At 47.8% G+C, this 25,479-nt stretch overlaps 2 protein-coding genes across 21 annotated transcripts; one reads left to right on the top strand and one right to left on the bottom strand.

The window, feature by feature from the left end:
- Positions 1-13,966: 13,966 nt before the first annotated feature.
- Positions 13,967-15,597, top strand: NR2C2AP (nuclear receptor 2C2 associated protein). Its single transcript, XM_072601104.1, has 5 exons — positions 13,967-14,125; positions 14,207-14,297; positions 14,741-14,846; positions 14,965-15,033; positions 15,335-15,597. The coding sequence occupies exons 1-5, from the start codon at positions 14,082-14,084 to the stop codon at positions 15,448-15,450; spliced, it is 426 nt and encodes a 141-aa protein (XP_072457205.1). The 5' UTR covers positions 13,967-14,081; the 3' UTR covers positions 15,451-15,597.
- A 650-nt stretch (positions 15,598-16,247) lies between these two features.
- On the bottom strand, positions 16,248-25,449 carry RFXANK (regulatory factor X associated ankyrin containing protein). 20 transcript variants are annotated; one of them, XM_072601082.1, is made up of 10 exons: positions 25,265-25,449; positions 24,121-24,333; positions 23,497-23,580; positions 23,002-23,067; positions 22,575-22,607; positions 22,097-22,197; positions 20,330-20,455; positions 19,071-19,137; positions 18,203-18,283; positions 16,248-16,784 (listed from the first exon to the last, which is right to left on the bottom strand). In XM_072601082.1, exons 1-10 carry the CDS (start codon positions 25,401-25,403, stop codon positions 16,717-16,719), a joined length of 978 nt encoding a protein of 325 aa, XP_072457183.1. In that variant the 5' UTR covers positions 25,404-25,449; the 3' UTR covers positions 16,248-16,716. The 20 variants fall into 20 exon arrangements, with proteins under 20 accessions (XP_072457183.1, XP_072457185.1, XP_072457204.1 ...); XM_072601084.1 differs by having other exon boundaries at positions 23,497-23,577; positions 25,265-25,446; XM_072601103.1 differs by lacking the exon at positions 25,265-25,449 and adding an exon at positions 24,863-25,144.
- Between the last annotated feature and the right edge of the window lie 30 nt (positions 25,450-25,479).

Raw genomic sequence — 25,479 nt, 5'->3', positions numbered from 1 at the left:
TGAGTCGCCATTTCCATTTTGCTCCTGTTGCACTAACACAGCTTCCCATAAAGGAGGTGACTGTTCTTGATCAGCTCCTCAGCTCCTACCCAGTACTTTTATTTTTTAATTCATTTGGACTATACTTGTGGCTCCTCCCAACCCAGATCAGCAGAGTTCTCTCTCCTTGAGCTGGGAAGGTGTCTTGAACTCATTCCCCAAGGGTCCCCTACCCACATTCTGTCACCACCCTAATCCCTCTCTAGCTGTCAACTCTAGCCTGGGTTTCCAGTGTGACCATAAGATGGAATGGTGGCATGCCCTCGAGCATCCCCTCTTTTCCATTTCCATGCCTTTAGGGGTATCACCCCTGTTCATACTCCTGTCTTTCTTTTTAAATTCCCACCACTTTGGGGTTGTTCTTGATCATGAGCCTGCAACACCTGGGACTGGTGGGGGGAGAATAAAGGGAAGACTGTTCAGCTGGGAAGACATAGAAATGATTGCTTGGCTTTGATCCTTGTATTCTGAGAAGGTCCTAAGGTTCTGTGTTGTCCCCAGAGGGGCTGCTGAGGCTTAGAGCTGTAGAGTGCATATCTTATCTCACCCGCCTTAGGGCTCCTGGCTATGAGGAAATCAGGTGTACCTGGGCCCTGGCTTAGTCCTGAGTCAGCAGGTGCCCATTGGTGGTCCCAAATCAGCTCTCATCCCTTCCTTTCAGCTTCATGCCTGATTGGTGACTCTCCCCTGGATACATTAATTTCCTTTGATTTCCTCTTGGACTGGCCAGAGTGTGAGATCATTATTTAAAAGAAAACTCCCTATTTATTTGAACAAAAATCCAGTTAATATATTAATGTGAAATAAACCCTGTTGCACTTTGATTTGTTTGCCAAAACTATGATGTAGTAAAGATGAAGTAGCTTGAAAAAAAAAAGAATTCAACAAGTAGTTGGAATTGAGTATTATTACATATAGAAATCAGTCATTTGGTTATAACACTAGTCCATAAAAAGTTAATCAGTCCTTTAAATAGATATTGCCATGTTGAATATGCATAATCTCCACTTTATATGAAATTTCAAAATATGGAGATTTGGCTAAAGAAAACCATTTGGGAGCAGGATGAGATGCATATTAGCTTAACCATTTGCTACTAAAGTCCAGAAGGTGCTTTCAATGAGCCTATAAAATATAAACATACATTCCAAAACTTTTATTCATTTATAAAAGAGTAGTTATTTTATATACTTGGGCAATAGTTTACAGAACATTACATATAAAAGAATATTAGCAAGACAGTGATTTATCTCAAGATAATTTCTCACTAAAATCCATTTTTTAAAAAAGATGAGAATGAAATAATAAAAATGATAATAATAATAATAGCCTTTAAGATTTGAAAAATGCTTTACACATATTATGTCATCTGATCTCATCTGCAAGTCATCTAAATGTGGAGAAAATAATTGAAAAAATAGGAAAATGGGGAAAATAGGAAAAAATACGCCAAGGAAGAAAGTGTAGAGAGAAGTGGGCCAAGGACAGTCTGAACCTCAAGGGACACCCAAATCCCATCCCAGAAGGCACTTCATTAAGCTTTTAAAAAGTCAGTTTTATAACACATGGGGCTCTATGCTCCCCTTTGTGAATACATAATACAGCTAAATATAAAGATGAGTTATCCCTCATATTCTCTATTGACAATCCCCTATTTTCCTTCTCTGGCTTCTGAGGTACTTCTTTCTTTTTTTTTATTTTTATTTTTTAAAATTTATTTATTTAAATTTTAACATTCATTTTCAAAAAATTTTGGGTTCCAAATTTTCTCCCCATTTGTCCCCTCCCCCCACCCCAAAACACTAAGCATTCTGATTGCCCCTATCACCAATCTGCCCTCTCTTCTATCATCCCTCCCTTCCCTTGTCCCCATCTTCTCTTTTGTCCTGTAAGGCCAGATAACTTTCTATACTCCATTACCTGTATTTCTTATTTCCTAGTAGCAAGAACAGTGCTTAACAGTTGTTCCTAAAACTTTGAGTTCCAACTTCTCTTCATCCCTCCCTTCCCACCCATTCCCTTTGGGAAGGCAAGCAATTCGATATAGGCCATATCTGTGTAGTTTTGCAAATGGCTTCCATAATAGTTGTGTTGTGTAAGACTAACTATATTTCCCTCCATCCTATTCTGCCCCCCATTGCTTCTATTCTCTCTTTTGATGCTGTCCCTCCCCAAGAGTGTTGACTTCAAATTGCTCCCTCCTCCCATTGCCCTCCCTTCCACCATCCCCCCTACCCTGCTTATCCCCTTCTCCCCCACTTTCCTGTATTGTAAGATAGGTTTTCATACCAAAATGAGCGTGCATTTTATTCCTTCCTTTAGTGGAATGTGATGAGTAAACTTCATATTTTTCTCTCACCTCCCCTCTTTTTCCCTCCACTAAAAAGTCTTTTGCTTGCCTCTTTTATGAGAGATAATTTACCCCATTCCATTTCTCCCTTTCTCCTCCCAATATATTTCTCTTTCACCGCTTAATTTCATTTTTTTAAGATATGATCCCATCCTATTCAATTCACTCTATGCTCTCTGTCTCTCTGTGTGTGTGTGAGTGTGTGTGTGTGTGTGTGTATGTGATCCCATCCACTACCCAGATACTGAAAAGTTTCAAGAGTTACAAATGTTGTCTTTCCATGTAGGAATGTAAACAGTTCAACTTTAGTAAGTCCCTTATGACTTCTCTTTGTTGTTTACCTTTTCATGCTTCTCTTCATTCTTGTGTTTGAAAGTCAAATTTTCTTTTCAGCTCTGGTCTTTTCATCAAGAATGCTTGAAAGTCCTCTATTTCATTGAAAGACCATTTTTCCCCCTGAAGTATTATACTCAGTTTTGCTGGGTAGGTGATTCTTGGTTTTAGTCCTAGTTCCTTTGATTTCTGGAATATCATATTCCAAGTCCTTCGATCCCTTAATGTAGAAGCTGCTAGATCTTGTGTTATCCTTATTGTATTTCCACAATACTTGAATTGTTTCTTTCTAGCTGCTTGCAATATTTTCTCCTTGACCTGGGAACTCTGGAATTTGGCCACAATGTTCCTAGGAGTTTCTCTTTTTGGATCTCTTTCAGGTGGTGATCGGTGTATTCCTTGAAGACTTATTTTGCTCTCTGGTTCTAGAATCTCAGGGCAGTTTTCCTTGATAATTTCATGAAAGATGATGTCTAGGCTCTTTTTTTGATCCTGGCTTTCAGGTAGGCCCATAATTTTTAAATTGTCTGTCCTGGATCTATTTTCCAGGTCAGTTGTTTTTCCAATGAGATATTTCACATTATCTTCCATTTTTTTCATTCTTTTGGTTTTGTTTTGTGATTTCTTGGTTTCTCATAAAGTCATTAGCCTCCATCTGTTCCATTCTAATTTTGAAAGAACTATTTTCTTCAGCGAGCTTTTGAACCTCCTTTTCCATTTGGCTAATTCTGCTTTTGAAAGCATTCTTCCCATTAGCTTTTTGAACCTCTTTTGTCAATTGAGTTAGCCTATTTTTCAAGGTGTTATTTTCTTCAGCATTTTTTTGGGTCTCCTTTAGCAAGGTGTTGACCATGCTTTTCTTGCATCTCTTTCATTTCTCTTCCCAGTTTTTCCTCCACCTCTCTAACTTGATTTTCAAAATTTGTTTTGAGCTCTTCCATGGCCTGAGCCCATTGAATATTTATTTTGGATGTGTGGGATACAGAAGCCTTGATTTCTATGTCTTTCTCTGATGGTAAGCATTGTTCTTCCTCATCAGAAAAGATGAGAGGAGATATCTGTTCACCAAGAAAGTAACCTTCTATGGTCTTATTTTTCCCCCCCTTTTCTGGGCATTTTCCCAACCAGTTACTTGACTTCTGAGTGTCTTCTCCACACCCACCTCACCTCCAGATCAGCCCAGCCAGAGCTTGGGGTCTGAGATTCAAATGCTGCTTCCCAGCCTCAGGGCTTTTGGTGGGGGCAGGGCTGCCTCAAGGGGCTCAGTTCCCTCAGGGGGTTTATGCAGAGACCTTCAACAATGGATCCGATCTCCTGCTTGCTTTGGGAGCCCCTGTCCTCTGCTGCTTCTGCTGCTGCCTCCAGAGGGGGCCTGAGTTATGGGGACACCCTGCTCCCCTCTTGGCAAGCCCAAAAGACCCTCTCACTGACCTTTGGTGCCTGTGTGTGGAGGGACCTGGGCTGCTGCTGGAGATTCTGTCCCTGAAGCCTGCTCGGATCTGCTCCCCTCAGTGCCGCACACGTGCGTGGCCAAGGCAGGACTGGGCTCTGCTCTGGGTCTGGTGTGTGACGGACCTTTTGCCATTGGTTTTTCAGGTCTCTCTGGAACAGAAATCTCCTTTGTCCCGTTGTTGTGTGGCTTCCGTTGCTCCAGATTTTGTTGGGAGTTCTTCTTTACAGGTATTTTATGATCTGTGGGTTGGGAGCTAGTATATGTGTATCTTTCTACTCAGCCATCTTGGCACCTCCCCCTCTGAGGCACTTCTTTCTCCTGGTTTTCCCACCTACAGGATTGCTCCTGCTCAAGGATGGGAAACCTATGGCCTCTAGGTCCTCCTGTGTGGCCTTTTGACTGAATCCAGACTTCATAGAACAAATCCCCTTAATAAAAAGGATTTGTTCTGTAAAACTTGGACTCAGTCAAAAGACCACACCCAAGTATCTAGAAGGCCATGGCTGCAGGTTCCCCATCCCGCTCCTGCTTCTCACATTTGCTATTTGAATCAACCAGTTCTTATTAAATGCCTGTTTGCCTAGGAGGCTGCTAGGTGAATCAGTGGATAGAATGCTGGGCCTGAAGTTAGAAAGACCTGAGTTCAGAATCCAGCCTCAGACACTTATGAGCTGTGTGACCCTGGGCAAGTCACTTAACCTTTCAGGGCCTCAGCTCCTGATCTGCAAAATTGGAAAGTTGAACTAGATGACTTCTAAAGTCCCCTCCAGCTTCACATCTATGATCCTATGATTCTATGACCTTGCGAGAGAAATAAGGATGATGACTAAATGAGTTAAGAATGAAAGACAAAGCATTTATTTGGTACTTACCATGTGCCGAGCCATTATGCTAAGCACTGGGGATAGAAATCTGAAAGCAGAGATAGTGAGAACATGTCAGTTTGATTACATCTGTCATCATCATCGTGATCATCACTAGCATTTACATGGTACCTTAAGATTTGTAAAGAGCTTTAAAAATGTCTCAGTTTATTTTCACAGAAATTTTTGGAGATAGGTTTTATTGTTATCCCCATTTTACAGATGAGACAATTAAAGCCAACAGTGGTTAAATGATTTGATCAGGGCCACATAACTAGGGAGTATCTAAGACCAGATCTGAACTCAGGTCTTCCCAATGCCAGATCCAGCGGTCTAGCCTCTGCTCCACCTACACTACACCAGAACTTCAACAGAACTACAGGGTGGATGGCCATGTATCCCATGAAAGGCTGCTGCTTGTTGCTTTTAGAGTCATGATGATACCAGCTCCTTCAAATACTTTACTCCCTTTTCTATGAAGAATCTGTGAATTATCTTCCATTGGATGTCTTTGTTTTTTGATTTCCTTTGCAGGGAATGTCATGAGAGCACAGGGGTGAAATCTAGCTGGGATTTTAGAGAGCATCCAGTACAAGCCCATCTTAAAGCAAAGCAAACTGAAACATAGAGAAGGGAAGTAACTTACCTAAGATCACATAAAGGAATAAATGGCATAATCTGAATATAAGTAATTATGACATACATTATAAATAATAACCCAGGCCTTATTACTCTATTTCCAGGGCTCTTTCTATCACATTCCAATTCTTGCATACAGTCTACTAGATTCATTTTCTCAAAGTGAATTGGGTGTGACTTTATAATTTGTTGAGCCTTGCACAGAGCCGAGAATGTTAGAGTTGGAAGAAACCTTAGGATGTGGAATGTTGTGGGGGGGAAGGGCCCTTAGAACACTGAACAGCAAAGCTACTAAGGACCTTAGAACCTAGGATATTAGAGCTAGAAGGGACCTGAGGACATGGATTTCCAGAGCTGAAGTATTTGAGACAGATTAGAACATGTAATGTCAGGACTTAAAGACATCTCAGATTAGTGTGGCTGGAATATTTCCTCTTTTGGAGAGAAGAAGACTTGACTTGGACACAAACTGTGTGATCTTAAGCAAGTCACTTTCTTATCAGTAAACTGAGGGGAGTAGATTAGAGAGGCAGTATGATCTCTCCCAGATCTAAATCTCTGGTCCTACGGACATAGAGTGCCAGAGCTGAAAGGCATCTTAAACCAGGGCCTTCTGACTCAAACAGAAATGAGGGCCACTAAACAACAAATATGGATCTTTGTAAGCAGCGTTTTGAGTTCATTTAAAAATGCAATATTATCTATGTTTTATTGTCTTTTTATTCATTTTTTAAACTATTTCTCAGTTACATTTTAAGCTGGAGTGCTGAGGGCCCTGGCCTGACAGTATTGGAGACCTCTGTCTTAGAATATAAAGTGTTCAAGGTTTAGGGGTACCTGCGCCTCATTAACCAGCTCCAGGCTAATGAGCATACAGAAAAATCAACCATTCAATGGGTATTTATTAAACATCTGCTGTGTGCCAGGTGTTGTGTTTGGTAGTGGATACACACAAGAGAAACAATTCTTTCCCTCAAAGAGTTGAGAGTCTATCAGAAAACACAATATTTACAGGCAACTAAAAAAAATATCAGGTAAATTGAAGTTGGAAGAACAGGTTGGGGGGTGGGCTGAGATCCTCCTGAGGGAAATGGCCTTTCGCTGAGGGAATGGTGGGAATCATTCATCTCTCAGGCCCTGCCCAGCTAACAGTGGTCTGACCTTTCCCTAGCTCCCGCCTCCCCATGCCATAGTTCCCCTCCATCTCCGCCCGGATCCCTTTCTTCCCCAGAAAAGGAGGTTTCCGTTTCTATTCATCAGGGGCTGGCGCCGGAGTCCCCAGCCAAAGACGCCCCCTCCCCTCCACCGTGGAGAGCTCCCGTTTTCCTGCCAGCTGCCCCTGGGTACTGGAGGTAGGGGAGGGATGGGACCGGGTAAAGAGGGAGGGTGCCCAGTGTGGCTCGAGGCACGGGGCAGGAAGGACGTGAGCTTAAGTGAGAAGGGTCCAGGAGAGGGTCCTGAACCTCCCCTTCCTTTCACTCCCTCTCCCCTGGAGTTGCTAGGGCTGATTGGACAGAACAGGGTGGCTCCTGGGCCACGAGAAGGCTCGAGCCTGGGCTGAACCAGCTCTTGGAGATCGGTCCCGCAATAGCCGGGAGAGTAAGCGCACACCGCGGTCTGCCCTCGCCATCTGGTGGCTGGAGCATGGGCCCATCGCTGGCTTTCTGTGGGGTGAACCCAAGACAACTTCGTCTGGGGACAAAGGATTCCTCCAATTCGGGGGAGCTTGGGGTAGGGGCTGGGTTGTAGGGACTCGATCTCCCTAATTCCCTACGAATTCACCTGAGAGGCACGGGTTCGGGAAGGGGGGAGAGGAGAGGCGGCAAGGGCATGCTTTAGGGCACAGGGATTCCAACGGTTTACAGGGTCTCCCAGAGAACATGCTAACAAGGGCAGGGAGTTCTTTTGAGAGACAATGGCTTATTGCCCTAGTGACAAAATATCAGATCAAGTGGGAATATCCTTCTTTCCTTTACAGGATGTGTGAGAGGGAAAGGACCTCAGATTTCATCAGTTTTGGTCGGGACCTGTGATTTCAGCAGCATAGTTGGCCCGCTGGATAGAGTGCTGGGCTTCGTCTTCCTGAGTTCAGATCTGGCCTCAGATACTTATTAGCTGTGTGACCCTGGGCAAGTCACTTAGTCCCCCGCCTCAGTTTCCTCATTTGTAAAATAAGCTGGAGAAAGAAATGGCAAACCACTCCTGTATCTGCCAAGAAAACCCCAAATGGGGCCATGAAGAGTCATGACATGCCTGAACAACAGTAAAGAGAGAAACTCACTTCATCTGTGCAGGGCTGCAAACTATGCAACTGGCCCTCTACCTCTTGGTCACTACCCCTAGTTTAGGACCTCTTCATTTGCCTGGAAACTTACATTAAATAGGCTTCTGATTGGTCATTGCCTCAAATCTCTCCTCACTCCAATCCATCCTTCACACAGCTGCCAAAGTGATTTTCCTAAAGTATGAATCTGATCATGTCAACAAACTTCAGCGGCTCACTATTACCTTCAGAATTAAATAGAAAATCTTTGATTTGGCATTTAAAGCTCTTTAACTCCCTCCCCCCTCCTCCCCTCTTTTCTTATCCTTTACTCTTTTCCACACACTCTATGCCCCACCTGCTCTGGCCTACTTGCATTTTCTCAGACATGACATTCCATCTCCCATCTCCCTGCCTTTTTGTGGCTGTTCCTCCACAATGGGGTGCTTCCCTTCCTTACCACTGCCACTGTTTTCCTTCCTTTCCCTAAGATTCAGCTCAAATTCTATATTCTGTAAAAGGCCTCTCCCAGTCCCTCTAGCTGCTAATGCTTCTCCCTCTGAGATTACCAACCAATTGCTCTGTGTACATCTTGTATATATACCCAGTTATTTACATATATACCTAGTTATTTACATATCCCCACCAGAGGAGTATTTTCATTTGAATTGCCAAGGGGATCACAGAGTGGAGTGTTTCTGGAAGATCAGCCTTGTATGTCTTCCTCGAAGGCAAGGATTGTTTTTGCATTTCTTTATATCCCCAGTGCTTTGAACATAGTAGAGGCTTCATAAATGCTTGTTAACTGATAGGAAATTTGGAGAGAACAGTTTTTTTTCAGTTGAGTGATCAGATTGGAAGCCAGATTGCAAAAGTTTGAGAAATGAGTATGAGAAGGGGAAATGGAGGCAGTCTTTTTCAAAGGTTTTGGCTGAGAAAAAGAGGAGAGTTACAAGACTTAAGGAGATGAAAGGGCTTTTTTAGGATGGGAGAGACTTGGCCATGTTTGTAGAGAGCAGGGAAAGATCCAGTAGATAGGGAGAAATTGAAAAATTTAAGAGAGAGTAAGTATGATTGTGTGTGTGTGTGTGTGTGGGGGGGAGACAATCTGCTGAAGAAAATGGGAAATGTGATAGAGGGCACACTAAGTGGGGTTTGTCATGGTAAGGAAGAGGGTTACCTCTCTTATCAGAGACCAGAATAAAGAGGAGAGAATAAGGATTATGTCATTGGACTGAGAGATGAAAGGAAGAAGAGGGACCTCAAGGTGAATGACTTCTGCTTTTTTTTTTCTTAATTTTCTTTTTATTATCAGTTCTACATTTTCTCCCTCTCTCCACCCTCTCCTTTACCCATTGAGAAGGCAAGAAATATGACACCCAATATACATATACAGTCATCTAAAACATTTCCACATTAGTCATGAAAAAAATCAAGAAAAATAAAGCAAAAACAATATGCTTCAGTTTGCACTCCTAGTCCATCAGAGGTGGATAACATTTTAAATCATGAGTCCTTTGGAGTGGTGGTGGCTCACTGTTACAAAGCCTTTCATAGTTGATCATCTTTATCTTATTGCTAAGACTGTGTAGATTATTTTACTGGTTCTATTCACTTCACTTTGCATCAGTTCCTACAGGTCTTCTTGGGTCTTTTCTGAAACCATTCCCTTCATCATTTCTTATAACACAATAGTATTCCATCACATTCATATACCATCACTTATTCAGTCATTCCTTAATTGATGGGCATCCCCTCAGATTCCAATACTTTGGCAACATGAAAAGGGCTGCTATTGTTCATATAGGTCTTTTTCCTTTATCTCTGATGTCCTTGAGATAAATACCTAGTAATGGTATTGCTGGGTTAAAGGATATGCACAATTTATAGCCCTTTGGACATATTATTTTCTGGAATGATTGGACCAGTTCATCATTCCACCAACAGTGCATTAATTAATCTACTTTCCTACATTCCATCAAGCATTTGTCATTTTCCTTTTCTATCATCTTAGCCAATCTGAGTATGAGGTAGTACCTCAGAGTCGTTTTAATTCTCATTTCTCTAATTATTAGTGATTTAGAACATTTTAAAAACATGGCTATTGATAACTTTCATTTTTTTCCTCTGAAAACTACCTGTTTACTTTGATTGGTTATTATTTGGGGAATGGCTCCCATTTTTATAAACATGGCTCAATTCTCTATATATTTGAGAAATGAGACTTTTATCAGTGCAATGCTGCAAAATTAACTCCCCCCACTTTTCTATTTTTATTCTAACTTCAGCTGCATTAGTTTTGTTTGTTCAAAAACTTTTGATCTGACAGGTAATTTCTTCTATGCTCCCCTAATTTGCTTGATAACTATGGCTAGTTCTTGCCAGTCTACTTTCCAGTTTTCTCAGCAGTTTTTGTCAAATAGTGAGTCTCTATTTTCTCAGTAAAGTATGAAGTCTTCTGCTGTGAGTAGGGGTGGGAGTGTGGGAAGCTTGAGGACAGAAGGTTTAGAACAGCTGCTATAGGGAGTGGATTAGAGAATCAAGTATGGAAGAGTATAAGGTTTTATTTCTGTGTTCTTCATTTGCTTTCATTGGTCAACTTCTCTCGGGTGTCTTTTATACTGTTCTTTTTGGCTGAAATGACGTTTTGATGGATTAGGTCCTGGTTGAATGGCCAGACCCAAAGAGTTAACTAATGGGCTGTTGTCAACTTGTACGATGTGCGTGTTCATCCTTCTTTGCCAAAGAAGACCATCAGAGACCATGCCATCAGAGAAATAATGACATGACTTGCACTTGACTTTGTTTCGAGTGAGGGAGGGCTGTGCAGGTCACCAGCCTCACTTCTCCTCCAGAGCCATCTGAATCCAGTGACTAGCTATTCATCAGGATGAATGGAGATGACCTAGGGTGAGGCAATTGGGGTTAAGTGACTTGCCCAAGGTCACACAGCTAGCGAGTGCCAAGTGTCTGAGGTGAGATTTGAGCTCAGGTCCTCCTGACTCCTGCACTGGTACCCTATCCACTGCACCACCTAGCTGCCCCTGTCAACTTGTAGGATAGTCTCTAGTGAAGTACCCCAGGGATCTGTGCCTCGCATTCTGCTCTTCAATGTGTTGTTGTTGTTGTTTTTTCAGTGACTTGTTTAAAGAGACAGATGGCATGATTATCAGCTCTGCAGATGACACAAAGTGGGAGGGGAGAGCAAACATATTAGATACCAGAGTCAGATTATCAAAGAGAGGCAAATTTATTACAATGATAGAATTTAGAGCCAGAAGAGACTTTAGAGAAAACTAGCTAAGCCCTCAAGCTTATGACGAACATAAGACTCCAGAGAGTGGAAGGGACTTGGATGAGATTATACAGATAATGAGGAACAAAGACATACAGATCACCTGATCTAATATTCTTGGCTTTGCTGGGTTCCAGACTAAAAATGAAACCTTTCCCAAGGCCTCACAACCTTTGTCAGGCCCTGTTAACCCATACTGGGAAGAAACATTAGCCAAAACAAGCTGAAGGGATTTGGAGTTACATTCTGAGACACAGTATACAAAACAAGGGTGGTTCTTCCTCGGCCTTGATTACATCGCATGTTTAGCATCCTAATATTAAGAGCTAGCATTTACATAGCTAAGTTTTGCAAAGTGTTCTACATATGTTATTTCATTTGATCTTCACAACAATCCTGGGAGGTAGGTGCTATTATTATTCCCATTTTACAGATGAAAAAACTGAGGCAGGTCAAGGGATTTCCCCAGGGTCACACAGCTGGTAAGTATCTGAGGCAGGATTTGAACTTAGGTCTTCCTGAGTCTCTATCCATCGCACCATCTAGCCTAGACCTCACTTTTTTTAGGAAGGATGTTGGCGAGCTAAAGCATGACTTGAGGGGGACATTCAGAAGATGAAAAGACTGGAGACTATGCCACAGGAGGGCTTGTTGATGTGTCTGAGGATGTTTAGTCTGAAGAAAAGGCTGGGAGGCCGGGGTGGAGGGAGTAGGGGTGGAAGGGTGCCGTGAAAGATACATGAGAGATGTCAAAGACTCAATTGGAAGAGGAATTAGATTTGGCTGTTTGACTTCAGAGGCAGAACTAGGTGCATATGTGTGAGAATTTGCCCAGCAAATTTTGGGTTCCATGTAAAGAAAACCTTTGCAGTGATGAAAACTGTCCCAAAATGGAATGGGCCAGCTCTATCAGCACTGAGGTCCCCATCCCTGAGGATTTTCAATCCAGACAGGATGGTCTGTATCAGTGCACTGAAGAAAGCAGTGTGGGTCAGGTTCTCAGAATATAAGGCATCTCCTCTAACCCCCTCTACTATATCTAGTGATAATATTCAATATCATTTTTGTGCTTTAATAAGGGCCAGAGCCTGCATTAATCAATCAGAAGAAGAGCCTAGACCTAACAGTCTCTTTGTTCTCTGAAGTAAACTCAGAGAATACCTCTTCTTAGGTCTACAAGGCCAGATGGGGCTGACTTAGCATACTTTAGGATACCCTTAACCTGAGACACTATCTTGAATAATGGAACTTTTTCCATGTCTTAATATTTTGTGGACATATTAATGACAGAGAAAATGCAGATGTTCTGAGTTGTAATTTCGATCAACACCTTGTCTTATTGTATTTACAACCTATCCAATTAAGAAATTCCTTTCTTGTGGTATAGTTAATCACTCATGGAGACCATAAATCTGAAGGACACAGACCATCTTGGATTATCCTAAAACAGATTTAAGCCTGGTCATTCTTGTATTAATCAGTCAGAAACTTTTCTGGCTCCATGATCATGTAACCCCTAGCTTTAAGGGAACAAACAATGAGCATTCAGCCAGTTTGCCCTTTTTAACCAAACTTTCAGGTCCACACCAGCCTCCCCCTGGAGACCTCCACGTGGGGGCTGCTTGTCAGTCTTACAAAACTTTCCTAAACATTTCTTTTGGGTGAGTGGGTGCCACCATGGAGCGCAGCAGGAACGGGTCGGTCAGCCAACGTTTATTAAGCACCTACTGCATGCCAGGCACTGTGCCAAGTGCTGGGCATACAAAGAAAGGCAAAAAGGCCCCGCCCTCAAGGAGCTCCACGGTCACGGGGAAACAAGCAAACAAGCTACGGACAGGATGACCAGATACCGTCAGAGGGCAGAGAAGCGACCTTCGCTGAGACTGGAGGGAATGAGGGAATGAGGAGGTGGGGACTTCAGGCTTGAGGTGAGAAAGTCCAGGCACGACGTCACCGCACAGGCGAGGCCCTGGGGCAGAGGCATGGGGGGCGGGGAGCGAATCTGGCCAATCCCGGAGTTCCAAGGACCCTCCACATCGGTTACGGGCGGGGCTGCTCACAGCTGCGGGGGGAGAGGGTGGGCGGGAGCAGAAAGGACGGGATCGTGAGGCCCGGGCCCTTTAAGGTCTGGGGAGGGGCGGGGCCCACTCTTCTCCGCCCCTCCCGAGGTTGCACCAGGAAGCACTTCCCGCCTCGCCGCTCCCGGCTCCCGCAGCACCCCCCCCCCCCACCCCGGCTGCTGCCCCGCCCTGCGCGCCTGCGCCCTGCGCGCCTCTGGCCTGAGAGCTGGCCCGGAGCTCTCCACGTGCTGGGTCTCAGGACTGCCCGGTCACGGGGAGGGAGGGGGTGCGGGGCCTCCCCACGTGACCGAGCGCGCTCGCTCCCAACTGCGAGTCCTTTTCAAACTTAGCTCCCCTGCCGCCTCCGCCGGGGCTGGGAGACTGGCAGCGAGGAGACCCCCGGGAGCGGGCCGTGCACAGAGCCCCAGCAGGGAGGAGGCCCGGCTCGGGCCAGGTCGGCCCCTTTCGCTGGGCTCGGCTTCCCTGTTAGAGGCGGGGGCTTTTCCCTGGGGGCTCAGGCGCCGGGTTCTGCGGGGGGGGGCCCTTCTGAAGAGGGGGTGGGAAGGGGCCGTTCACTGCTCAGCCGCGGGGCGCTCTGCCAGCAGCGTCTCGTTTGGGGCTCACATCAAACCCAGGAGGCGGGGGCCGTCCCCCCCGTATTACGGTTTCAGGAAACCGAGGCAGGCAGGGGGACTTGGCCCGGTGGGGCCGGGGCAGCTGCCGGGCCGGGGAGGCTGGCTCTGATCGGGCTTTCCCAGCCGGGAAGAGGCGAGCAGAGGCCCGGCGATGGCCACCCCGGGACCTTTGGTCTGCGGCCGGACCGTGAGCAGGTGAGGGCGGGGCCGTGGGGCCTGGGCCGTAGTCTGAGCCCGGCCCCCGACACCCTCCCCGCCCCCTCGGTGTCTCCGCAGGGTGAGCTCCGTGCTCAACCGCGATGTGAAGCAGTTCGGAAAGAAGCATCTGTTTGACGAGCAGGACGAGACCTGTTGGAATTCTGACCAGGTGACGAGGGTGGGGGAGCCGGAAGTCACTCCCAGGGTCCCCCGAAGCCGGACATCCCTAGAAGACTCCTCAGACCCTCCACGGTTGATGTGGAGTCAGAGGCCCCGCCACCCGTTGGCTGTGACCACGGTGTCCCCGGCCTTCCACTTCCCACCTATGAAATGTGGGAATTGGGCTGGACCACCTGAGGCCCCTTCCAGCCCCGATCCGCCTTCTTACCCAGCACGGTGACTCCCCTTTTACTGGTAAACTAAAGCTCATCCAGGGTCGTTCCTGGGGACGTTCCGACTCCTTACGTTCCACAGCTGAGAAACAGGTCAGCTCAGGAGCCTTGCGTAGGTTTGTGTCTCTAGGGCCTGATCCGTCCCTGGGCCCACCACACCCCGTGGTAGGGTACCATTTATTTGGGTCTAGCCCGATTCTTTTTGGCTGTCTGACCTCAGGGCTCCTCGCAGTGGGTGATGCTGGAATTCCCACAACCTGTCCGAGTGTCTCAGGTGCAGATCCAGTTCCAGGGTGGGTTCGCAAGCCGCCAGGGCCGCTTGGAAGGTGACAAGGGGTTAAGGAGTGGGGAGGGAAAGGAGGGTGGTCTGGTCTTTGCCCTCATAGGTAGGGCCCTAGAGCTGTCCGTGGGACTGAGCTCTTTCTCTCCCCTTCTTCACAACAGGTGGCAGGAAGAGCGAGTCCCTAGAGAAGATTGGGGATTTCTACCCCCAGGACAACAACTCCCTTCAGATATCCTCCTGCTCTGTGGCAAGGGTGGGGCTGGAGAACTTGAGGCTAGTTAGGCAGCCTCAGGGGCTTGGAGGTGCCATGAGAAGCCTGTCAGTGGGAGGGGGGAGAAAAGAGGGAAAAGGCAGGCCTATCCATATGTGAACTGAGAAAGCACCCCCAGCAGTGGCCTCACCCTCCATGCCCAGGGCTTTTCCTCTCCCTGCCATGAAGGTTGAGCACTCTGAAGCTGGTCCAGTATGACACAGGGTTCAGGTAGGGCCACCCGGGTCTGTCCTGTTAACCTTGACAGCCCCTCAGTTACAGCTTTCCTGTGGCAGACGTCACGCTGGACAAGCTCAAGGTAACTTTCGAAAACAGCACTGACTTTTTTGGCCGGATCATCATCTACCACCTGCGGATTCTTGGAGAGAAGCTGTGAGCAGCTTCATTTCACGGGCCCAGCCTGCTTCCCAGACCAGTTAGGACACCTTAGGAGAGGCTCCTGGAAGGACAGCAGAAGCTACACCTGGCTCTGAGTCAGGGCAGCCAGGAAGTAGAAACAGTTCTGGTTTGGGTGAACCAGCATCTCCTCCCCTCCAAGGACTGGGAAGAGAATCCCAGAAGGAAAGAGCCACAGAAGTTTGATTTAAATCCTTACAGAGAGCCAGGCTTGATTAGAAAACATTATCAAGGCAACTTTGAAGAACTTAAGAATACTGATGGTAGAGTAATGCTGTCTTCATGGAGAGGTGAGAGATTCAGGATGCAAAAGGTTTTTTTTTGGCCTAGACACTGGGTATTTGTTTTGCTTGACTGTGCACATTTATTACAAGCATTCTCCCTGCCCCCCCTTCCAAGGAATTTGGGAAAAATAAATGCTAATTAATTTAAAAAGGAAAGAAAAAGCATACTCCTAGCTAATGATCACTTGGCTTGTTTAGCCCCGTCTGTTTCACTGCCAGCCCTGACTCTTAGAAAGTTCTTGCATATGTAGTGGAAATCCTCCTTGTAACTTCCTCCTTATTCCCCCCATTCCATCTCTCAGAACAAGAGAGCAAGCCTAAATCCTTCCCAGGATGGCCTCTCAGATTGAGTAGAATTGCTGTTTCTCTTCTTTTCCAGGCTAAAATCACCTTATTTCTTTATAGCTAGTCTTCCCTAGGATGTGGTTCTGAATTTTCTCACCTCTGCAGTTGCTGTTAAGAGATGGGGAGGAACAGCCTATGTTTGCCCTGGTTATTGGGGTAGCAGCTGGTTTTTATTGGTTATTTGTTCCCATTTCATGGGCTCAGGGAAGCAGGGAGGGACTACCAGGACGGCTGGTGTGGGGACAGCAGAGGAGCCAGCATGGCTGAGTGGACTGGAGTAGGGACCTACATTTCCAACCAGGGTGAGTCATTAACCAGTAGCACAGTCCCTCCCATGGTCCTGGGAAGGCCAGGAGCTGCCTTGTTTCCTTTAGGGGTTTGTCCCTTGTGCCACAGTGGACGTGATTGCTGGGCACTAAGTTCTTGGGTGGCACCTCCAAAGCTCTGTAGGTGGCTAGGGAAAGATATACAGCCTTCAGCCAGAGAAAGTGGGAGACCTCCTCTTGGACCTGTTTTCCCTGGCCATAGGTATTGAAGAACTGGCTTCTTAGTGAGCTGGCCTTCCTGAGCACCAGATGGAAGGCAGAGGACCAAAAGCCCAGTGTCCTAGGCCCCCTTCACTCTGTCTCTGGAAGCAGCTTGTTCTGAAAAAGCTTAAGGATATGGTTCTCCATCACCTGTTGGACTGAAGCCCAGAAAGAAGGAGTGAGAGATAAGAAAACTCAGGAGCTATGGCCCCCTCTGCCAGCCCTGCCTACACAAGGAGGCAATACTGGGCAATACCAAGAGCCAGGGGCTTGGAACTGGCACACCTGACTTAATGTCCTGGCTTTGACATAAGCCGGCAGGACACCACCATTACAAGGCTCAGCCTGCTCATCTGTATAATGGGGATGACAAAGATCTGTGAGTAAAGTGCCTGGTGCTGACCAAGAAGACAGAAACGAAGCCCCCATGATCCCAGGTTTCTCCGAAACATCTTTCTGGGGGAGTTGATGCAGATGGGGAAAGGAGCTCAGTCACTCCAAGGAGGATCTGATTAGTGAGGCAAGGACAGGGCTGGGATGGAGCCTTGGCTAGAATGCCTGGGGTACTGGCAGGTGGGGGCTGGGGACCTCATAAGAACTTTAAATTTGGAAAAGTGCTCTCTTCATGGCAACCCTGTGGGGCTGGGTTAGTGCAGGTAACAGGATTCCCATTTGACACAAGTGAGGAAAAAGATGAGGCTTGGAATTAGGGGTCAATTCAGAATTTAGGGGAAGGTGCTTGATTGGGGTCCCAGAACCAGTAAGTATGGGACTAGAACCCTCCCCTATAGTGAGCACATCATCCATAGTCTACTGGGAGGTAGGATCCAGCAGCTCCAGGGCTCAGAGTCACAGAATTGGAGCTAGGCCTTGGTATTAAGAAAACAAAAACCCAGAGAAGTTCAGATACTTGTCCAGGGTCACAGTAAGTTCATATCTGAGGCAGGATTCAAACCCAGGTCATCTTGCCTCTAACCACTACACCATGGGTGGGGAACCTTTGACCTCAAGGCCACATGTAGTCCAGGTCCTCAAGTGTGGCCCTTTCACTGAATGGTCCCCACCCCTGCACTGCACTCTACACTGCCTCTTATTAGCTGTGATTGGGGGCAGATCTCCTGAGTCTCTGAGCCTCAGTTTCCTCATTGGTGAAACAGGAATACTACTAGTCGTACCTGCCTTGAAGGCTACAAAACTTAAAAGGACTAGTTATTGTCCCCAACTGCGTCCTGGGGGCTGTGTGGGTCAGCAGATCAAGAGGGGGTAGTCCCCCCAACAGATTTTTGTGTAGTTTGTTTTTTACTTATTTGTGTGTATTTCCACCCAGTAGAATATGAGCTCCTTGGGGAAGGACTTTTGTTTACATTTCTAATCCCAGCATACAACTCAAGGCTTGGCACATAGTAGGTGCTGAATAAAGAAATGCTTGCTGAATTGAAATGAATCTGTTTAGGGTTGGGGTGGATTCCAGATATCACTGACAGCCTTCTGATCCAGGAATGCTTCTGATGGTGGCCAAGGAGAACAGCCTCCCTCTCACACACTGAATACGTCCCTTCCCCTGAAATGTACATACCCTTCTTGTGTCCCAAGGCCACAGCCAGATCCATTGGGGTGTAGCCTGAATCTGCTTCTGTTGTTAGGTCGGCCCCTCTGGCTGAAAACCAAAGCAGAAAAAAGGGAGCTGATGGGGAAAGGCTCAGTTCCGTGTTTTGTGTTTTGGGGGGAGGGGGAGCAGGCATATCCTCCTATTCCCAACATGGCTTCCCTAGCTAATTAGAATATAAACTCCTTGAAGACAGGGACCCTCTTACATCTTTCTGTCCCACAGTGCACAGCCTAGTGCTTACCACATTCTAAGCATTTACTAAATGCTTTTTTGGATCAACGTGGGCCTGCCCTGGGATCCTGAAATCTTCCATAAAGCCCTGTTGGTATGCCCTTGACTCCTCAGCAGGGATAGGCTTGTTACCAGCTGAGAGAAAGTGCCCCAAAATGAGTGGCATTAAATGCTGACAAAGTGAGTTCAGCAAAGTGTTATTGTTGGCCAGTCAAATTCAGGCAAGAATAGGGGTCACTGTTGTGCAGACAGGCTCCTGCAGGCCTCATGCTGACTCAGCTTTAAAATGTAATGTTTGTGTTTTATTGTACTTTTATTTATTTTGTTAAATATTTCCCAATTACACTTTGATCTGATTTGGGCCTCACTTGGCAGTGTTGTGGGCCACATGCCTGACATCTGCTGTCAGACTAGCAAAGTCATTGCCTATGAAGAATGCCCAGTAGATAATGAAGGATTGACAGGAAGTCTCCTGATCTTGCAGAACAAAAAAGGGTAAGAGCTGAAAAATGGACTAACAGAGCCGCCATCCCTCCTTCCCCCATCCAATACCTGTGCCACAAATCCTGCTCCCCAACCTGGAGTTAAAGTGGCCCACACCTACCCAGCAGAGCTTCCACACACTTCACGTGATTCCCCCTCACAGCGTAGAGCAGCGGAGTCCCACCGTTCTGGAGGAGGGAGGGGCAAGGGTGAAAATGGCCTCCCTTACTGGCACCATGTCCTGCTAGGGCAGGGACCCTGTCTTTGAATATCCTCAAGGCCAGGCCGGCACTAGGGGCCTGGAGACAGTTATCACAGTAGGTATAGTGCCCTCCCAGAACCCCTCAGCTTCCTGGACATTCACCCTACTTGGGAATAAAACCCAAGAACGTTGGTGCTGAAACAGATCACTAAGGCCTGGGGCTCTTAAGCTTTTCTGGACCCCATTGGCAGCCCTGGTGAGACCTATGAACCCTTCTCAGAATGATGCTTTTAAATGCATGAAAATAAAATACATGGGATTACAAAGGAAACGAATTCTATTGAAATACAGTTTTCAAGATATATTTTTAAAAAGTTCATGAACCCCAGGTTAAGCTGACTTAGTCCAACCCCTCACTTTACAGATGGAGAAAGTAAGTTTTCAAGAAGGGCAGTGATTTACCCAAGGTTCCCCCAAACTGGTGGCAGAGCCAGGATTAGAACCCAGTTCTTCTCCCTCCCACCTAATGGCTTTTCTGTAACACTACATGGAGTCTGTCCTTTAGCCAGAGGAGGCTCACTATCTCCCACACAAGTCAAGCTTGTTGTGTCTGTTTCAGCTCCATGGGGAAAGGCAATGTGGGGCAGTGGGAAGAGTCAGGAGAGTCCTGCCTGACACGTTAGCTGTGGTGCCTCACTGGTATTAAGAGAATAATAATCCCCAGAGTAACCACTTTGAAGGATTTTAGTGAGGTTCAAAGAGTCTATAAAGCACCAAGGACCCATCAACCATTACTGAAGATCAGCCTCCAAAGCCTCCCCAACCTCCTGGGCCTCTGCCGACTCCTGAGCATCCTGGGATTGAGAAGTGGAAGGGACTGGTGAAATTATAAAACGAGAGGGTCAGAATGGACAAAGACACTGAGGTTAAGGAAATGGCCCAAGGTCACCTTGGTGGCAGACAGCAGAGTCAGGACTGGAACTTTGCCCCCTCTGCTCCAAAACTGCTCTCCTATACTGCCTTGCCTTCTCTGGACTCTTGGGGTGCCTTTTGGCAGCAGCCCAACCTACACCTCCTCTAGTTCAGTCCATTACAGGTGCGGGAGACATCCAGCTTCCCCCATGCCAAGGAGAGGAGCTCTCCTGCTGACTAAGGCAGTCACAAGTAAGGGGCCTTACCCAGTCATAGCTGTTGATATCCACATCCCGCTCCAGAAGCATGACCACAATATCCGTATAGCCACCGGTGCTGGCCAGGGAGAGCGCACTCTCCCGTTCCTTGGCCAGAATGTGAGGATCAGCACCCTGTGGGGCAAGAAGGTGGGTGAGTGGGCATAGGCTGGGGGTCCCGGAGAGTCACAGAGACAGAGATGAAGAACCCTGGATACTGCCTCTTGCTGAACTGAGTCCATCTTGTCAGAAGCACTTTGGTAAAGACATTGTGTCATTCTATTCTGCCTCTGAAGGCAAGTGAAGATGCTTAGTTAGGCCTCTGTTTTCCTGTCTAGGACAGGCGGCAAAGTTAGACTCTCCAAGGTCTCCTTCAGCTTTGATACTGTTCTCTAAGAGAAGTTCAGACTCCTCAATGTAGCATCCAAGCACTTCCCTTTATGACCCCCATTTTCCTCTAAATGATGACTGAGGTGTGATGCTTTTGATGGCCCACAGGGCAGTTGCTTAGTAGAAAATACCACTGAGTTCTGAACTCCTGCCCTTTATTCCCATCCAACTCTTGGAGACTGGGAATAGGGAGGGGTTTGGCTATAACATGGCCCCCATGGGAGCAGAGAGAGAAGGGGGATCTTGCTTGGCTATCCTGGTCCAGACTTCCCTAGCTATCAGACAGCTCTTCATAGCATTACTGAGCTTCAGCCACATGAATAAATGTCTACTGTCCAGAGCAAGGGGACAACCATCCACTGTCCTCTGTCCTGGCCAGACCACTTCCGGAAGGCCATATTCAGATCACAGGATTTAGAGATGAAAAGGGACCTCCAAGGTCACCGAATCTAGCATTTCACCCTAGGCAACAAGAAATCTTCCTCTGTAGTTCACCTGACAAATGAACTTCTGGACTCTCCAAATAAGGGGACTGCTACACTCCCCAAGATGGCTCCAAATGTTGAGACATTCTAGCACACATGGAGGTCTCCCCACCTTCCTCCCTGTCACTTCTCTACACTGTTCATTCTTCTTCTCCATGACATTCCTTTTGGTATTTAGAGGCAGCAATCACATCCCTACTAAGAAGTTTTTTCTGTGGGATTAATATTCTCCAAACGGTCCCAAGTCCTGTGTTTTCCTCTGGAGGTACTCCAATTTCCACATGATGTAATTTTTTTAAAAAAGCCTCTGATTGGGGGTTGGGTGACTCCAAATGATGTGATGAATTGAACACAATCCTTCAGAGTAAGTCTGACCAATAGCAGGACTGTCACCTCTCTCCCTCAGGACAGGACACATCCATTCCATTTATGTGTATGGCCCAAGATTGCATTAGCTTTCTAGCTGCCAAGTCACACATTTGACATATCAAGCTTATCTTCAGGTAAGATATCCCCATAGCTAGGTGTCAAAGTAGATAGAACTTGGGGGTTGAAAAGACCTGAGTTCAAAACCTGCCTCAGATACTTAGTAGCTACATGACCCTGGGCAACACAGTTAACTCTCAGCCTCAATTTCCTCATTTATAAAGTGAGGATAATAACTGCAACTACCTCATAGGTTTGCTGTAAGAATTCAGTGAGTTAACACACATAAAGGCCTTTGCAGATCTTCAAGTGCTGTATAAATGGTAGCTATTATTAAAGGAATTGTTTCCCCACTACATCTTTTCCATCCCATGCTTGAACAACTGATTTTCCTTAGCTAAGCAGAATGAACATGGGATAAAAAGAAAAACCATCCCCAAAAGTAGGCACCCAGCAGCCTCCTCCACCCTCTTACCCACTCCAGCAGGAAGCGCACGGTCTCAATCTCTCCAAAAGCAGATGCCCAGATCAGGGGGGTGAAGCCACGTTCATCCGGCTTGTTCACCAAGTTGTCACCTGGTAGGATGGGAAGATCTGGCTATGTCTGTAGCCAAGCCAGCCCTTAGGCTAGGAGGGGCCAGGCCTCTCCTGGGTGCAAGTGGACACGGCATCAACAGATCAGAAAGGCATGTAGGGGGGGTTCCTGTCTAAATCCTGCTCTGAAGGGGGATCATCATAAGACAGGTGACAAAGGTGGTCCCCCAGCCAATGGTCACTGAGTGGATCCTGAGCTTTGGCCTCAGCAGTGAGAATGGGCTGCATGGATACACTTCTCTCCATGACCAAAGGAATAGATGCAATAAGGTCACCTGGGGGCCAGGGTGAGGTGCAAAGAGAAAGTGGTTGGAAATTAGAAGACTTAGATTCTAGTTCTGGCCCTCCCACTAACTCACTATGAGGTCTCTCTGAGTCTTCCATTTCTGCATCTGGAAAAGAAAGGGGGCAGAACAGGTGATTCCTTGGGAAATGTTTGTGTTCTAGCTCTGGCATTCTAGGTTCTCTAGGCTGGGGCAGAGAAGGTGGTGACCTGTGACCTTAAAACAGAGCAAAGCTACCTAAGCCTAAGCAAGCCTAACTAGGCTGGGCCTGGAACCCTTCTCTCCCTGCTCCCACTCCATCCATTATCATCTCCATTCGAGTCTCTGATAAAGTAGGCTAGGGTTGGCTGATCAAGTGGGGAGACTCTGTGGAGCACAGGTTCTTGACATCCTAGTCTTAGGGGTCCTGTGCATGTGTATGGCTCAAGCTTGATGAAGTAGGGTGGAGAGTCTGGATCAGGAGAGGACTGCAAGGATCAGGTGGGAGACAAAAGCCACATACCTTTAAGAAGGTATTCTTTCAGCTGAGTCAGTTCTCCCTGAGCGGCAAGCTGGTGGATGGATAGAGCTGTTGTTTACAAAGGGGAGAGGGAAAGAGACACAGATTACAGGGGGATTCCAGGCACTCCAATGAGAGGGAAGTGTCTATATCATGGTGGAGGGAGGGGGCATCTTCTGAAAATGCAAAGATAAAGCCAGGAGAAAATCCCTAGGGCTGGGAATCAAGAGAAGGGGTTTCTGATTTCGCCACTGATTTGCTGTGTGAGCCTAAATATATCCCCTGCCCTGTCTGGGGCTCAGTTTCCTTATCTCTACATTTGAGATTGGAACAAATGATCTCTAAGGTCCCCCCAGTTTAGACACTCTATATGCTACATTCTAAGGATTCAGCTGGCTGAAAATTCTAGGAGTGAGTCTGACTCCCTCCAGAAGGGCTTCCCCTCCATGACCCTGCCCTCTTCTTGTCCAACCTTTAGTCTCCAGGAGGTATACTCACAGTCCAGGGTGGCAGGCAGGGCTGAAATCTCATTTCCCCTCTGCCGGTTGGTCAGGGTGGTGGAGTGCTTCAGGGAACTGCCTGCTGGGATAGAAAAAGAAGTCAGGAGGGAACTGTTTGTTCACTTTCTCCATCATAGGAGAAGAAAAGATAATTTGGATTTCTGAAGTCTGGAGGAAAGAACACCAGACTGGCAGTCAGAAGGTCTGGGTTTGGGTTCTTGCTCAGTCACTCAACAAGCATTTATTAATGCCAGGCATGGGAAACAAAGAAAGGCAAAAACACTTCCTACTCTCAAGGAGTGTCCATTCTAATGGAGGAGACAGCACCTAAGGGTGAGGTAAATATAAAAGGGAAAGGGAGAACACTCATTAAATACCTATGCCTCCTATGTGCCCTGCACTGTGCTATATACTTGACAAATGTTATCTCCTTTGAGAGGATACATGGGAGGTAGAGGGAGGCATTCGCAGAAGATGGAATCGCTCTGTGACTCTGGGCAAGTCACGGGAACTCCTCTGAACCTCAGTTTCCTCATCTGTAAAATGGGGAAGAGTCCCAGAGGTACCACCTATCTTCTCCCCCCCCACCCCATACTAGAGCTCTCCCCAAGGAGGCACGTACTGGGAGGTGTGGTGAGGACCCCATCCAGTTCCGGACTCCCCGAGTCCGGGGTACAAGGATAGAGGCGCAACAACACCATTTCCGAACCATCCGAGCTGTCCTGGGCTGGGTCTTCGGGCTGCGAGCCAAAGGCAGTGAGGGTGTGGGGCTCCTGGACTTGGCCCTCGGGACCTAGGTTGGCCACGGCCCCTTCTGGCTCCATGGAGGGCACTTCTGGGGGTCCGGATGAAATTGAGACATTAGGGCACCCCCTCCCCCCTGTTCACGCCCTCCCCCTCCCTCCCACGGCCTCCTCAGACCAGAGAGGGTGCTCCCAATTCCTAGGGCCTGTTCCTTTAAGAAACTTTAGTCCTTTCTAGTTCTGGTTCTCCGAGTGACCTTGACCAAGTCTCTTCCCCTCCCTGGGCCTCAGTTTCCCCTATCTGCCAAATGCCTCCCAAAGCATGAGAAATACAGGGTCAAGCAAAGCCTGCGAGCCCCGCTGGATGCAATGACGTGGGCCCGCATCCTGCTCCGCGCCCGGCGGGGAGAGCCCACCTCCTCGGACCCCAGCCTTTCTTTCCCCTTCGGGCTGGACGCTCCTCGCACCCTGGCCGGGCCCGGTCCGGAGATCGCCGCGCCAGGGGCCAAGTGCGCGAAGCTCTGCCCACGAGGCGGCCGGGGGCTGGGCAGCCTCCCCCAGCGTGCTCCTCCCGACCCCCAGCCCCGGACTTCCGAAGTCCGAACCGAAAGTTAACTTTACCAAACTGCAGCGCTCCGCCCCCTCGCCCCCTGCCCCTAACCTGGCGGGGGGCCTCCCACAATGCACCTGAGCTCGGCGGGGGCGGGGGGCGCCCCTCCCCCGCCTGAGAGCAGCTGCGCAGAGCGCAGAGAAGGGGAGAGGCGCGCTGGCCCTTTAAGAACTCAGCTTCGGTCCCCGGGAGACCAACAGGAGCAGGAGGAGGAGGAGGGCCGGGCGGGGCCCGGACGCAAGGAGGCGAGGTCGGAGGGCGCCTGCGCACCACCCATCCCCCTCCCGCCGGGACCAATCGCTAGGGGCTGGGCGGGACCGCCTCTGCTGCGGAGTTTAAAGGGACGGGGCCGCCCATTTCTCCGTCACCCTCGCGAGGGGCGAGTTTAGCCAGCTTCAGGCCCTTGCGTGTACCTGGGGGAGGGGGGAACTGGGAGACGGTCCACTGGGTCCCAGGTGGGTCTGTAGAGCCTCTCCCCCTTGCCCCCAGCCCCAGTACAGCCCCGCGTGGAGCGTCCGTCCTAGCCAGGGCCAGGAAGGGCCGAAGTCCCATCCCGAGGCTGGTCGTCCCCGCCGCTCAGGGTCGGGGATAAGGGGTAGGGGGAGGAGGCGGAGGCGGAGGCAGGGGT

Source organism: Notamacropus eugenii, chromosome 4 (genome assembly GCF_028372415.1).
Source record: "Notamacropus eugenii isolate mMacEug1 chromosome 4, mMacEug1.pri_v2, whole genome shotgun sequence".
Lineage (NCBI taxonomy): Eukaryota > Metazoa > Chordata > Mammalia > Diprotodontia > Macropodidae > Notamacropus > Notamacropus eugenii.
This window is presented reverse-complemented; position numbering and strand designations above follow the sequence as displayed.